The following is a 16,631-nucleotide window of genomic DNA, read 5'->3' on the forward strand; positions in this document are numbered from 1 at the left end:
GGGAGACTTTTTTCGTCTATTGAACGCAATTCGGCCTCCTACGAGATTTCTTGCTCCACTGACTTTGGTCTTTCTTATGCGACGGTGAAACGTTACCTCCATCGGTTGTCCATTTCTAAATCCCCGGGGCCGGATGATCTTCATCCACGTCTTCTCAAAGAGGGTGCTGCCATTCTTGCCTCCCCACTATTGTCTATTTTTACCCACTCTATTGAGTCCGGCCGTTTGCCGTCTATTTGGAAACAGGCAAATATCACTGCCATCAAAAATTCCCCAATTCCTGTTCGGTTGACAACTTCCGTGGCATTAGTTTGACATGTCTCCCCAGTAAGGAGCTCGAAACGCCCGTTCGTGACGCTCTTGTACCCTTCCTCATGAAAAGTTCTTTCTTTTCCAATGACCAGCATGGCTTCCTCCTCAGACGTTCCTGCTTCACAAACCTGCTGTCTACAATGGAGGAGGTCACGAGCTGTCTTGACAATGGAAACTCTGTTGACCTTATATACCTCGATCTGCGAAAAGCGTTTGACACTGTCCCCCACTCCCTACTCATTCCCCCCATTATTGTTAACTGGATTGCGGATTTCCTGAGCAATAGGTCTCAGCGTGTTGTTCTCAATGGTGTAGCCTCATCCTGGTGCGAGTTACTAGTGGTGTCCCCCAGGGGTTGGTGTTAGGACCCACACTTTTTGTCATCTTTATTAATGATCTCCCCCTCGTGATCAAGGAGTCGTTTTGAAACTTTTTGCCGATGACAGTAAGATTGGACGGGGTGTTGCCTCAACGGCCGACGCCTTGCTCCTTCAATCAGATGTAAATGCTCTCGACCTTTGGGTCTGCTCTAACGGTATGAGCTTTAATTCGGCAAAATCATCAGTCCGGCACTGCGGGAGCAATAATCATCAATTCCAATATCGTCTTGGTGGCCGAATTTTTGAGTCCAAGCATATCATTCGTGATTTAGGGGTAATGCTCTCGGGCCGCATGTTGGGGGACACTCACTGCAGAGCTGGGGGGCGATTCTGTAAAAAATCGAATGGGAATTCGATCTTGATACCCTATACCATGTCGAGATCGACTTCGACAATTTGCATTGATTTATGCTTATTCGAAATCTTTACCGAAAACCATTCGTTGAGATCTCGAGTTCGAAATGTAGATTTCGATCGAAAATTGGATTTCAAATATTTACAGAATAGGCCTCCAGCTTCTGCCCGGGGAATGAGAGCCCTGTACCTATTAAAGCACTCCTTTTCTTTTTTCAGTGCCAAATCTTTTAAGATATTATAAAGTACCTACGTCCGTCAACACCTTGATTACTGCTCAAGTATTTGGTCCCTTCACCTAGTTAAAGATGTTGAAAGACTCGAGCGGGTACAGCGGAAAGCTACAAAACTTGTCTCGGGTTTACGTACCCTCCCCTATACTGATCGACTTAAACACCTGGGCCTCTTGTCCCTTTCTGAACGTCGACTTCGCACTGCCGTAATCGAGTCTACTCCGTCCTTTTTATAATACTTCTGTATATATTTTTTGGTTACCTCCATCCACTCTTTGTAAATACCCTTGAGTGTCACTTTTCAATTAATTAACTTTCCATAGTGTGTGTGTAAATTCTCCCTTAAGTCTCCCTATTTGTAATTTTGTTTGTATTACTACTTTCCTATAGACCTGTTGTACGTTACTAAGTGCGTACTCAGGAGCACAATCAGTAGCGGCGCTAAGGTTTTTTCACAGGTGGGCGAATTATTTTGTGGCCCCTAAGAATTTTGAGACCCTTAGCGGGACCCTTGGATTGACCATATTTCGCAAAAGTGGTAAAATCGAAAAAACCCAAAATTTTCCAGGAATCGAGAAGAGCAAGGTCGTTTTATTGTTGCGGCTCTCGTCGCGTTTTCTGGACCCCCTACTGACCTTGTATCTGACCTGGAGGGGAAACGTGCATGCCTTGGATATTTCCATAAAGTCCCATAAGCCCCTTTCTTTTCAACTTTAACTAAATTTCCGCTACCTTCCTCCCGAATCCATATGTTTATGGTCTACTATCTTTTTGAGTAAACAAATTGATTTTGAAAGATTTTTTGCAGAAAAACCTTTTTTGGCAATAAAAAAGATTTCTAGAGCTAATGAAAATTCATAAATTAAAATATGTGGCCTCTTAATTATGAATATGTGGCCCTTTTCATATAAATATGTGGCCCCTCTCAGAAATGCAGGGGTGCTAAAGCCCACTTCAGCCCACCCTTAGAGCCGCTACTGAGCACAATAAGTGTACCCCACTTTCTAAATTCTGAAATAAAGTATATTATTATTATTATTTATTCTTTCAACCTATTCCAGGGTAGTTTTAATAGAGTGAAGGCAAATGTCGGAGCTCCTTAGCATTTTAGGCCAAAACCACCAACGAAAGTAACCAGAGATCGTCACGGGTCAAAGTTAAAAGTTGCTCTAGATCTTTAGGCAAATACCACCAGCGAATAATCAGTACCTCTTGGCACCTATATTTCAAGTATTTCAGTAATAGCGTTTTCCATTTGATTGCTTGAGATTCGCTACGAATCGGTCTCCGACGTCATAGATCTCGCCCCGATCAAAGATAATTTAAACTCGTACCCTAGATTCGAAATCACTCTCTCGCGCGTTGCCGATAGCGTTTACCCACTTCCCGCTGGAACTCAGAAAAAATTCGCTCCATGATTTGCGCGTTACCGCAAACACGAATGATCGAAGTTGGCCGTGCCGCAACCGATGGAGCCCGATTTTTCTGAGGACACGTGCCGGAAAAGGGTAAACGCTTCGTAACGAAACCGTCAATGTGAAAGCTCTCAGTATTCGAATCTAGGGTACGAGTTTAAATTATCTTTGCCCCGATCTACTAGAGTAAAACCGCTCGATGACTTACGCCTAGGGTGGTGCCTTGGTAATTAGCCTAGCTGATTATTATTATTATAAACATATTCCCACACTTTTTGGTTTTAGTCTGCTAGTAATTTGAATTTTACTGTTCTCAAGCGCTCTAGATCGCTCTGAACAATATTTTATGCTCCATTTGCGTACTCGGATCTGCTCCGATCAAGTTTCGCGGGTTCGATTTCCAGCTCTCAAGTGTTGCGAGATCGCCCAAAATCCATCCACCGATTTCGACAGATCAACGGACCGATATCGAGATCGGAGCAAATTTTAATGTGTTCCTTACTATCCTTAGTCGATTGGGAGAAGATCTATGAAGTCAGATATAGATTCGAAGCTAATCTCGAACAATTAAATGGAAAAAGCTACTAGATAGGTAGCGGCTAAAGCAACGCTATTAGTTTTTCCTCCACGCTAGCCCTGCTCCCTATTAGACCCCGACGCCGATTTTTTTTCAACGCCGCCGCCGATTTGAAATTTTAGTCGGCGCGCCGCCGCCGCCGCCGCCGATTATTTTCCAGCGCGACGCCGATTAATTCTGTCTAAAATACTGCCACGCGGTTTTTGGGGTTTTCAGCAGTAGCGAAGCTTGGAATTATTTTGGACAATTGCAACGTTATGAAGACGGAATTTTTATATGCTGTTAACATATGTAACATAATTACTCATAAGTATGCCACTAGCTCTATTTCTTCACTAACGGTTTGTTTCATAGATATTGCGTCATCCGTATCCAACGAAATATTTGACGTCATCGAATCTCAAATGCCGATTATGTCGTCGCACAATTAGCTCTACGTTTGATAAACCGACTACCATTATTTTATATGCCATATCCTTATCTGCTTTAATTTTTTTTTCACTCATTTTGAACACTTATGAAATATCAAAGTTTTCGATGATATATTATATGATATTTGTGATAATATGTGATATGATATGTGATGCAATGTATGATATATGCCAAATAGACCACGCTTCCTCAGGTTTGGTGAGCCGCCCTGTTGCAATTGGGTTGTAATTTTACAGGTCAATAAAGAAATCTTGAATCTTGACAAACAGGTTTGAAAAGCCATGGCTAAAATGAATTACAATATACTGTCAATTAATATGCAAATTAATGAAGTTTTCGGAAACTCAGGTTCTAAAATAGATTTGCATTGTCAAATCTTGGATTAATAATCCAAGGTCAAATAAAAGAAGCAGGTTTACTGGAAAAAATAGTTAAAATTCAGGTTGAGCTTTTCTGAGGCATCTACAAGATTGGGGTCTTTGCAGATTCTTTTGAGCCTAGACCTAACTTTTCTAGGCTGTGTATGGGTTTTAATAACGCTGGTTGAATATCCATCCCACTTCGACATCGACTTGTTCCATTTTCGGAAAGCTCTGAACCGTATTGGTCATTTTCCCCAACCTTTTCTTTTTCTAAACTACTCATATAAATTTCAATAAAGCTACATTGGGTTGACTAAATTCGGATACAAAAAATTCCTTCTCAATTTAGAGGTTTTCCATTGGCTTAAATACATATGTCAGTAGCCAATAGTGTGACTCCCAAAATTACTAGGATGAATAAAAAGGTTAAAATCTAACGTAGTCCAACTTTTTACTGGTTCGTGGTGAAACAAACCGTTAGTGAAGATTTTTGAATGGAATAAAGGTACAGTGGCATACTTATAAGTAATTATGTTACATATGCTGTTAATTATTATTCTAAACTAGCGTAAATAAAAAAGCCTATACTCGGAATAAATTAAACCAGGAGCAGGACCACAGGTAGGTTGATTTCTACTTTATAGTATAAAAATATTTTTTTTTTATAAAGAAACGCCGGTTCACGCCGCCGCCGCCGATGTATTTTAATTCAACGCCACCACCGACAAAAAAATCGGCGCACGCCGTTCGCGCCGCCGCCGCCGATGTATTTTAATTCAACGCCGCCACCGACAAAAAAATCGGCGCACGCCGTTCGCGCCGCCGCCGCCGCCGACTAAAATTGACCGGCTCGCCGCCGCCGGCAAAAATTTCGCGGCGTCGGGGTCTACTCCCTATGAGAAGCTCAACGTCCGTCGAGAAAAATACCGTTACGCCACCTAGACTCGTTTTGGTCGACAATAGTAAATTTCGAATCAATAATCTGCGGTACAGAGTAGCTGGGAAGCAATATGTTATTTTTTTCGCCTGTTCTGGGTTTTTTGAGGAGGTTAAAAAGTGTAGCTATATGACGTCATTTTACTACAATTCTGTCTTGACGAAAAAAACGAGTTGGAGTAAGAAGGGAATAGTTTAAGATTAAAGGTTATTTATAAAAAGCTTGCCTAGTGTGAAGAGGTTCTAAACCAGTCATGTTTTCGTGAAACGAAATTTAAGTAGACGACAAAGATAGATTACTCCCTCTACACCTTTCAAGGAGGAATAAAAAGTGTAACCTATAGAAATCTTATACTCCTACCTAGAATGCTCCCGTCTACGAGAGAACCTGACGCCAAGTCATTTTGTAGCAACGACTAATGATTATATAGTCTTTGCTTAAGCTTCAGCCAATCAGCGGCCATTCATTGACTACGGCAAGCCGCTAGCGCCATAACATGGCGGTTAAAAATAGTAGAAGCTCAGACGATTTTTACAGGATTCATCCGATCCAAGCTCGCAGAATTCCCATAGGTTTTTGCTGGAGTTTTTCACATGAACCACTTCAACGTTTTCGGATTTTTTTTTTAATAAGTGTTAAGATTTTTTGAACTTTTAGTTTTGTTTTCATATTTACTTATTATAAGGAATATTTAAATGCCATTGTGAGGAAGATAAATAAGATTTCGTTTAGGTTCGCTTTGAAAATATTTAAGCCTAGGCCTGACATAGGCCTAACTTTTAAAATAGCAGGCAATGTCAATGGCAGTTTTGGGAGAAGCAGTGACTGAAGGTCCTCAGGCTCCCCGCCAGCAATAGGCACAAGTAGGCACGTGCCTACGTTGAAAAAGTGTAGGCCTACTTGGGGGCCTCCAAATTTTAAAAAGGTGCCTATGTTTGGGCCTCCAAAATCGAAATAAACTTTCAGTTCGTAAGATTTTTACATTTGGGCCTTCTAAAAATGCTTATTTAGAAAGCAGGATTCTTTGCCAATTTCAAGAGGGTTAGAATGAATGACCGCGATTCCATATTTTTCCCTTAAAAACTTGATCTTTTGAATCGACTGAAATACTACATGCTAGGCAGAAAGGTGCACCTGACACCTGTTTGCCGTGGTGTCAGTGAGAAGCTACAACACACTGTGTTACACCGATAAGCAACAAACACAGCACCCCACAACAGGATAACGCAACCCGTCAAAAGTCGCGCATTTCCCTTTTCAAGACTACTAAGCTATTACAAACAGTCTTTTTCAAGACACATTGGATTTTGAGGTGTTGAAGGATAAACCGGAATTTTTTGCCAAGATTCAACTTTAGAGAGATCCTGTTGTAACTCGGCGTTAGATGTGTTTGTACTAAGAATTTTGATACGTTTTGTGTCATCTGCAAAGAGACTGGGGAAAGAATGGTCGACAGCTGAAGGTAAACTATTGATGTATATTGCAAATAAGAATGGTTAACATTAGGAGCGCACAGCTATGAAATTAGATATAAGAAAGGTATAAATCATTCTAACACCAGGGAATGGTGCAAACAAAGCGATTAGCCAGGAGCAAAGTTTGGTGGCCAGAATTGAACACCAACATTGAGGACAGAATTAGAGCGCGTTCAAGTTGTCAGCAAAATGCAACCATGCCAAAGGCTGAATACTTGAAGTGGCCCGAGGAGATCCAACCGTGGACTCGTGTCCATATAGACTTTGCCGGACCGGTAAATGGGAAATATTTATTAATATTAGTGGACTCTACCTCGAAATGGATGGAAATCGGAGTCACTTCAACAACCAGTTCAGCCGTAGTCATCACATTCTTACGACAAAATTTGGCACGTTATGGAATTATAAAGACCCTGGTGAGTGATAATGCCACTTCTTTCACAAGTAACGAGTTCCAAATCTTCACGCAGAATAACGGCTTCAAGCATTTGACCATTGCACCGTATCAACCTCCTTCAAATGGTCAGGCTGAAAGGGTGGTGCGTACCGTGAAGATATCATTAAAAAAAATAGATGGTACTTCTAACTCTGCCATTGATGTCATTGACGAAGGTTTAAAAAAATTCTCAAATGGATCTCTAGACGTATGACTAGCAAGATTTATCATAAACTATCGCCGCACTCCGCAAATTAGTGGTAAATCTCCTGCGGAAATCATGTTAGGAAGAGAAATCCGCACCAACTTGACATGGTCCATCCAACGAATTTTAAAGAGGAGAGAGGTAATGAGAATATCAACATCGATAAACCTATAATTGAAATGCTAGAAGTAAATAATAATAGCGATAAAACCATTAGTAAAAATTAGTGATGTTACCTGTAAGTTTCATCCTAATCAAAAAGTCTTTGAAAAAAACTATGGTAAGGGAGAAAATTGGATAGAGGGAACTGTAAAAAATCTATCGGAAATATGATGTATGGGATTAATATTGGGAGAGGTATTATTAGAAAACATCAGAACCAATTGAGACTAAGGAGTGAGAAGTTATTAAAACCAACCGTGTCTGAGACATCAACAACTGGAGCCAGTAAAATGAATCCAAATCCAGATACAGGGTACAGATCAGTATTACAACCACTGATCCAGAGTCATCAACAACCACCGATCCAGAGTCATCAACAACCACCGATCCAGAGTCATCAACAACCACCGATCCAGAGTCATCAGCAACCACCAATACTGAGTCCTGACAATGAATCTCCAAGCTGGAGTAGCAAATCATCACCAAGTCGATCACCGAGTCGCAATCCTATCTTATTACCACGACAAGACTCGAGACCAGAGCAACAGCCTACCACAAGCATCTCTATTCCTAGTGTAGCCACATCATCAGAAGGAGCCCGATCAAGGATACTTATTAGACAAGATTTCGACAAAGAGCCGCAGTCGAGTAGACACAGACCACACGTACGAAGATCCAGTCGAAGACGTAAATCAATTAAAAGATTTAATTTATGAACTGAAATGTTTAATCGTTAATGTAGTTAAAATACACTATAATCAGTCTATTTAAAAAAGAGGTGATGTTATGAACTATAATAGCCAGGGAGCGCCACTGGGTGGGGAAGCTGAGGGAGCTCTAGTTTTATGACCACCTAAACAGTGGTCTACCGGCTGCCTACATGTTCGGTACTCTTACTTAAAACTTCATATGTAAAAATCATCATCATCATGGAAATAAATCTTATAGCTTCAATAGTGTTTAATTAACAAGAACAAACACATCAGATTGATTAAATCTAGATTAGATTTTTTAATCTTGATTACCCTGATTTAATCTTGATTACCCTCATTTAATGACGATCACCCTGATTTAATCACGATTACCCTGATTTAATCACGATTACCCTGATTTAATCATTTTACTATGATTAAGACGCAGCCAAAATTGAAGTGACCTGCCCCTCGGAAAAATCTAATCGACGAATGTCATTCCTTGATTAAAATGCCTTTAAAAAATCCATTGCAGGGGAAACTTTTAGAAATCATGTCAAAATTTAAAAACAATCGTTAAAAGTCAGGAAATTTTTGAAATAAACATTATAGATGGGGCCTCTAAATCAGGCTGGGGCTATGTGCAGAAAATTCTTGGCGGGGCTACTGAAGGTCCTTAGTATCAACCTTTGTATTTAAAGGTTATTTCACATTTAAAGTAAGTAATAGTATATTTATTATTATGTTTGTAGAAACTTGGATAAACAAAAACCTTATTATATCCCAGAAAAAATACATTACACTAACGAATGACACTTATGACGAATTGACGACTGTCATTTCATTAAACAGCAACAATCCTACTGATAATTGTCTTATTTTTCTAAACTTTACCATCTATTTAATAATATGCTTTTCGTCTTAGAAGCTTAGCCAAGATAAATGTCTCGCACTCTGCTTAAATTCAACATTCCACTGTTAAACAACATAACAGATAGTACTCAACGAAGACCGATATTTACAATGTTAAATAGTGTTTTTAAAAAAAAACGGATATTGTAGTAATTATAGTCCTCAGTTGTTGTTCCACTAGGCTCACTGAACTTCCTTAAGTCACTTTTACCAAATCATCAATTTGAAAGCCCGCCGTTTGTTAACATTTCAAAATGCCCCAAGGTTTAAGGAAACCCAAACTTTTACCTGTACAACGACACATAACCGTCCACCGCAAATCGTTTTCTACATGTGAAAATGAAGCATGGAGGAGCCATAACAACAAACAACGCAATAGTTACCCAAAACGTTTGCATATAAGAGAAAAATCTTTACGAGTAAATAAACAGTCTACCATGTTTAAAAACTACATTAAACTCGATCACGGCCCCTGCAATCAAATGCTCGTTCTTAAGGTGACGTAATATAAAATCAAATTATTATTTTCAGTAACTCAAACTAGATGGCAACGAGTCGTTGCCGTAGTCACTCTTTGAATCGTGATTGGCTGATAATGACGAAAACTCCGAAAATGTAATTGGCCCATTTTGTATTTATACGGAATCATTCAATGTTATAAGATTTCTATGGTGTAACTTTAGAGCTCTGGAACAAGCGAACAAAATTCGGGACAGGGTATGTCTTACCCTGAGAACAGACGAATAAAACGTTTAAGGTTTAAAAGTTTACACTTTTTGAGCAGGCCCGTAGCCAGCCACTGAAACTCGGGGGCGCTCGAATTTTTTTAAGCCTATAAGCCTAGCTTGATTCTAAAAATCGTCATTTTTAACTCCCACTCGTAAAATTAGTAAATATACCAAAATCTGCTTTATTTTGTTATTTTTTTAAATGATAAATTTTGATTTCGTTGAAAACCGAATAAGCTTCGTGCGTAGTTTAAATTTTGGTCATAAGTATCGGTGACCGGTCCCTACCAAGCGAGTTTAAAATTTAATATATGAAAGTTGTCTGCTCGTTCAAAATTGTCTCTGTGCAAGTGCAACAACTGAAAAACATAAACATTCAAAATTCGACTGCTATTTCTTCACATATTTATGATTCCTAAGCTCTAAGCAGCGTTTAAAACATTGAGTTGGGAATATTAATATAGAGATCCAATCAAATCTGCTCCCCGCGAAAAAATATTTTCTCCTCTAAAATCTAAAATGACGAGAAAACGTTATCATATGACCCGTGGCGCCATCCATTATTTTAGAAAAAAAACCTTTTTGCAGGAAAACGCGTCTTATTTGACGATGGACGATGGTTTCGGAACGGTAAGGATGTGTTCGTGGCTTTGTCTTTGTCTTTTTCTTTCCGTGCTGCCTATCTTTGGGCCCTTTTTATTTTTTAACTGACCTTAAGTCAGTCGCTGCTGCTTTGTCTCTCCCTAGTCCCCATCCTGTTTTATTTCTGCCCCGTTTCGTCCTTTGGATTTTCTCGCCATCGTGGACGGCTTCCCTTCACTTTCATTGGCCGCTTCTTCAGGAACGGCCGGCGATTCGTACGGCGAAATGTTTCCCCCGATGGACGCTCAAAGCTAAGAAGAAGACTCCTCTTTCACAATAGTGGAAGGAAGGGGGCGAAAGAGTAAGAGGCAGAAGTCGACCGCGGAGTAGAAGCTGTTGGGGGTGGGACCGTCCCGCGGCTCAAGCCCCTTCGCCTAAAACCGGTTCACGGAGGAACGAAATTCTAGGATCTGGGAACAAAACAAATACACGAGTACGTCACTAGTGTATTTGGCGTTGGCACCAATTTTAAAACGCTTCCACAAGGCGGCCTTTTGATTCACCCTGATTCGGAGGAACAAGTCGGGCGCATAAAAGCTGCCACCGCTTTTGGAGATTTTCAATTCACGGTCGAAGACACTTCGGCAGCACAGGATGTAGCCCTTCGGCGCATTATTCATGTTCCGACGGACCTGAGTAAACAAGATATCGAAGACGCACTAAAGGAGCGGGAAGTGCCTTATAGGTCTGTAAGGCGCCTAGGTGGCCGTACGAACGCCTACCTCATCGGTTTCGTCAAGGATAAAATTCCGAAGAAGGTTTTCTTGTACAGCATGAGCTTCGCGGTTTTGGAATACACCGAGCGTCCCCTCCAGTGCTACAAGTGTAAACACTACGGGCATATCACATCCGCCTGTCGCTCGACCGTAGCGAACGAAATTTGCGCCAACTGTGGGAAGGACCACACCTTTGATCCGACCCAGAAATGCGCCGCTCCGGCTTTCTGCGTCAACTGCAAGGGCTCCCACAGCTCGAAGTCGACCGACTGTCCGGCCATGCGCAGGGAGAAGACAGTCCTCCGGGTTCGTCACCAGGAAGACGTTTCCTTTCGGGAAGCTCGGGCAATCGTACGCCATAATTCCTACGCTCAAGCTGTGACTAGAAAACGGAGTCCTCCCCCAAGGCGCCCCCCGCCGCCTTCTGAGCTCACCCCTGGTGCGCCGGTTTCCCTCCCTCCAACCGGAGCCGGGGCGCCAGTTTACCTCACTGCCAGTGATCTCTCGGCCTTGATTGCCGCCCTGATTCCGAAAGTGGTGGAGATATGTGAAGCCTTTCACGGTAAGCCTGCCAAACAGGACGCCCTAAAGAGACTCACGGATTCTTTCATGGAAAATATTGTAGCGGCCCAAGCCACCCTCCCGAAGACCGTCGATTTTACAGCTTCGGCTCCCAGAATCTATCCCCCCAGTGATGACCGAACCCCTCGCTAGCATCATTCAATGGAACGTTCACGGTATTCGTACTCGGCTCGCAGATATTATCGACATTCTCGGCGACTTCAGCCCATCTATTTTAGCTCTTCAGGAAACGTTTCTCTCTCCAACGGACGTATGTAACTTTCACTTTGGTCTTTATGAAATATTTCGCGCCGATCGCAATTGCCCCCCCAACTCGAACTCCCGGGCGCGAGGAGGTCTGGCCACTCTGATAGCCAAAACTATCCCAGCGATCCGTCTCCCTTCCCCAGTGTGTGCGGGCGTCGAGACGTTGGTGGTGAAGATTCATCTCCCGCTGGGCTGGCTCACGCTTTTCAACATCTACGACCCTCGGGGCACCGCCCCCAAAGAATTTTTCGACCAACTCCTTACCGGACTTGCCCCGCCGTTCATCATCCTTGGTGACTTCAACGCACACAATTTCCTCTGGGGTGGCCGCCACACTGACGCACAAGGACGCCTCATTCAGACTTGGCTGGAGGACCACGACAACATGGTACCCCTCAATACGGAGGAAGCAACCCGTCACCCTACCCACGGCTCTGAGAGCGCGCTTGACCTCGCCTTCGCTAGCGTCAACCTGGCCGCAGGTCTCCCATGGCGTGTCTTGCAGAGAGGAACAAGCGATCACTTACCTATTCTCATAGGGGAAGCGTCTCACGATGCCCACAAGGAAGAGAGTACCCCTCACTGGCGTTACGCGGAAGCGGACTGGAAGCATTTTCGCATTGTCCTTGATAATGCTCTAGGCGAAGAACACCTTACAGTCTCCTCCGCGGAATCCCTTCTCTTCAACTCGGCGAAGGCGTCGATTCCCCTCTCCAGCGGCCACAGGAGGTATACGCCTCGCCAGCCGCCTTGGTGGGATAACCACTGCTCGGCGAAGGCTACTGTCGTCACTGCGGCGCGGCGCAGAGCCCAACGCTCGGCCCTCTCTGCGGACATGGTTCTTTATAAGCGGGAAAGGGCGATCTTCAAGAAACTGGTCAGGGAGACGAATAAGACCAGCTGGCGGGCCTTCTGCGATCGGCTCCATGCTCATACGCCACTGCCGCAAATCTGGTCCCAGGTCAGATGGTTCAAGACTGGAGTACTCGCACCGAAGCTTCTCACGCTGCAGAAGGGGGTGGTTCTTTTCACAGACCAAAGGGAAGTTGCAGAGTGCCTAGCGTCCAAAGCTGCGGAGAATATTCATCCTCCCCCAGAACTCTCGCCGGCTCAAGCGTACGTCCCAGAGACTTCTCTTGCACGTCCACCGGCCAGGTACAACGCGCCCTTCTCGGCGCCGGAACTCAACGGCGTCATCTCCGGCCTTCACAACACGGCCCCTGGCACCGATAACATCTCGAACCTAATCATTAAAAACACCACCCCAGCGTTTCGCGCAGCCCTTCTCAGGCTCTACAACCGTCTCTGGGCCGATGGCATCATGCCCTCGCGGTGGAAACATGCGATTCTTCATCCCATACTCAAGCCGGGCAAACCATGCAGAGACCCCACTTCCTACAGGGACATCTCCCTCCTTCCGAACCTTGGCAAAATTTACGAGCGGCTTGTTCTTGGCCGTCTTACCTGGTTTCTGCAGGTGAATCGCGTGCTTCCGCCGGAGCAATCCGGCTTCCGCAAAGGGCGCCGGGCAACCGATAACGCCCTCCGGCTTGTTACCGCTGCTCAAGGGGCCCTGGCGACTAATCACCACTGTTTGGCAGTTTTCCTCGACTTAAAAGACGCCTTTGGAAGTGTCCACCATCAGGCGCTACTCTATAAGCTACAACGCCGGGGCCTTGAGGGAAACCTCCTCCGCTGGGTGGAGAGCTTTTTGGACGGCCGTACCTTCCGAGTCCGAGTTAATGGCAAACTCTCAAAGCCGTACTCAGTTACCCGCGGCGTGCCGCAGGGCAGTGTAATCAGCCCAATCTTATTCTGCGTCATGCTCGACGACATTCCCGAGCTGTGTCCGAGGCCGGTTGACCAAGAGGAACATGCGGATGACATCAGCACGTGGATTTGCGGTCCAAACCTCAACCGCCTCTTCCCTGCGATGCAGCTTGCTCTCGATAATATCTCGAGCTATGGAATCACCTGGGGTCTAAATTTCCAACCACTGAAATGCCAATTCATGATCATCACCAAATCAAAGCAGATCCAGGCCGGTCTTCACCTTATGCTCGGGCGCACTGCCCTCTCTCGGGTCTCGTCCTATCGGTATCTCGGAGCCCTGATTGACGACAAGCTGTCCTGGTCCCCACACATCGAGGTCCTCGTCGCTTCTTCGCTGAAGCGGCTTAACCTTCTGAGAGCCGTCTCCACGACTCGTTGGGGGGCGGGAAGGAAGGTCCTTCACCTTCTCTACACGCATCTCCTTCGCTCTCGACTGGACTACACTAGTTCTCTCTATGCCTCGGCCACAGCTACCACGCTCGGCAAACTCGACAAGGTTCAAAATGCCGCTCGCAGAGTCATCCTAGGAGTTCCACAGTCCACTCCCATCCGGCTCATGGAATCCGAAGCAGCCATTACTCCTTTGGGTTTTCGGAGAGACCTCCTGGATCTCTTTAACATCGCTCCATGCGGAGCGTCAGACACACCCGATTTTTAGCCTTCCCTATTGCGATCGACCCTACCTTCTCTGGAACTCATCGAGGACCGTTTCCCAACGGGCCGACTCCCTTTCCCTCTTCGAGCGTGGCGCCTTGCACAGGAGTACAATCTCACTTGGCTTTTCAACTACTCCAGGGCCAATCTCCCTCGTCTGCGAACACCGGAGTGGGAACCACCAGCGGCCACTATCATTCCTCGCTGGCTCTCTTCTACTAAGGGAGACCTGCCATCTGACGCGCTTCGGCAGCTCTTTTTCGCGACCGTCGAACCTTACGCCAGAGATGCTACGGTCATCTATACGGACGGCTCGCTCTCCTCGGACTCGGGTGTTGCTGGTACGGCTTTCGCGATTCCAGCCCTCGGCGTCGGCGCGAGGTCCTTCGTGGACTCCGGGCATCCTATCAACCGGGTTGAGCTCCTCGCTATCCAGATGGCTCTTTCATACGCGGTAACAAATGTGCCTGATGAGCTGGTTATTTGCTCCGACTCTCAGAGTGCCCTCACCCAACTGCTGACGCGCTCTTCTGATCCGGTTGTTTCAATAATCCATGATCTATGTGACAATTATCCCCGCTCCGTCACTTTCCTTTGGTGCCCAGCTCACGTGGCAGTGCCAGGCAACGAAACGGCGCACAAACTGGCCGGGGTCACCCAGCTTCAACGTCCTCAGGGGGTGCACTTCTTCCTTCCCTCGACACTCTCGGAGCTAAAGAGTGTCTGTGGGAAAGCGATCACCTCTTCGTGGACTCGCACCTTGCGGTCTCTCGCAGCCCAGTGGCCTCTCCTGGCTGCGAAGCCTAACCCTGACTCTCGAGCCGTTCTGGCCGGTCAACTTCCTAGACTGGAGGACACTCTTCTCGCGCGGCTTGGTTGTGGCAGACTTCCCACGAAGGCGGTTCTTCATCGTTTCGGGCTTCGGAACTCGGACTCCTGCCCTCGGTGTGCGGTACGAGAGGACGCCGAACACGTCCAGTTCGCGTGTGTCTCTTTCGCGACCCCTCGGCGGAATCTCTACCTTTCGCTCCAGGCGCGGGGTCTCCCGGACTCCGTGGTGGGTGTTCTCACCGCCGTTCACGCGGGTTGGCAAGATGTGATTTTGGACACTTGTAAACTTCTTCGTAAAGCTTTTCCGCGATGATTGTGATTATTGTTCTTTTTGTATTTATTTTTCTGATGTGTATCCCTTTCAGCGCGTTTGTTCTTTCTCAATAACGTTTGCTCGCGGACTTTTCTCCCTGTGCGCCTGGTGTGAAGGCCTCGTTGCTATATACACCAATCCCCGCTACTATTGTTATTCTGCCCCCCCCCCCCGCGTCTTATTTGAACGAACCATTGAGAGATAGACGGCGCCACGGGTAGAATGATAAAGTTTTCTCGTCATTTGGGAGCAGACAGCAGTATTCTTATTTTTTAAAAACTTGTTTCGCGAAATACTGAAATCCGACGTTTTGATTGGACTAATTGTTTAAAACATAGACATATGAAATAAAATAGACCCCCAGCTAATAGGCTAAGCCTGACAATAAACATGCTAGCAAGAGCTAACAGTCGTGAGGTCTCGCACTCTGCTTAAATTCAACATTAAACTGTTAAAGGGAATATAACCTCTGGTATTTCTGTCGCCCTCCGAGGGTTCCAATATTTTCCGCTGCGTCCCATGGCTTTTCACACTTGCGGCGCTGATAAACGTTGATTGTGAAGGGAATAAAGGAAATTGATGGGGTCTTCCATAAAGAACGCGTTGGAGGTTCTATTCCCTTTAAACAACAACCTTTGTATTTAAAGGTTATTTCACATTTAAAGTAAGTAATAGTATATTTATTATTGTGTTTGTAGAAACTTGGATAAACAAAAACCTTATTATATCCCAGAAAAAATACATTACACTAACGAATGACACTTATGACGAATTGACGACTGTCATTTCATTAAACAGCAACAATCATACTGATAATTGTCTTATTTTTCTAAACTTTACCTTCTATTTAATAATATGCTTTTCGTCTTAGAAGCTTAGCCAAGATAAATGTCTCGCACTCTGCTTAAATTCAACATTCCACTGTTAAACAACATAACAGATAGTACTCTACGAAGACCGATATTTACAATGTTAAATAAAGTGTTTTTTAAAAAACGGATATTGCAGTAATTATAGTCCTGAGTTGTTGTTCCACTAGGCTCACTGAACTTCCTGAAGTAACTTAACCAAATCATCAATTTGAAAGCCCGCCGTTTGTTAACATTTCAAAATGCCCCGAGGTTTAAGGAAACCCAAACTTTTACCTGTACAACGACACATTATCGTCCACCGCAAATCGTTTTCTACATGTGGAAATGAAA

At 44.5% G+C, this 16,631-nt stretch overlaps 1 protein-coding gene across 1 annotated transcript; it reads left to right on the plus strand.

The window, feature by feature from the left end:
* Window positions 1-7,450: 7,450 nt before the first annotated feature.
* On the plus strand, window positions 7,451-15,429 carry LOC149966769 (uncharacterized). Its single transcript, XM_090167610.1, has 5 exons — window positions 7,451-7,603; window positions 7,697-7,967; window positions 10,741-11,661; window positions 11,729-14,267; window positions 14,427-15,429. The coding sequence occupies exons 1-5, from the start codon at window positions 7,451-7,453 to the stop codon at window positions 15,427-15,429; spliced, it is 4,887 nt and encodes a 1,628-aa protein (XP_090023736.1).
* Window positions 15,430-16,631: the final 1,202 nt, after the last annotated feature.

The sequence above is a fragment of the Leiobunum rupestre genome, chromosome 1, assembly GCF_980474605.1.
Source record: "Leiobunum rupestre chromosome 1, qqLeiRupe1.1.hap1, whole genome shotgun sequence".
NCBI classification, from domain to species: Eukaryota; Metazoa; Arthropoda; class Arachnida; order Opiliones; family Sclerosomatidae; genus Leiobunum; species Leiobunum rupestre.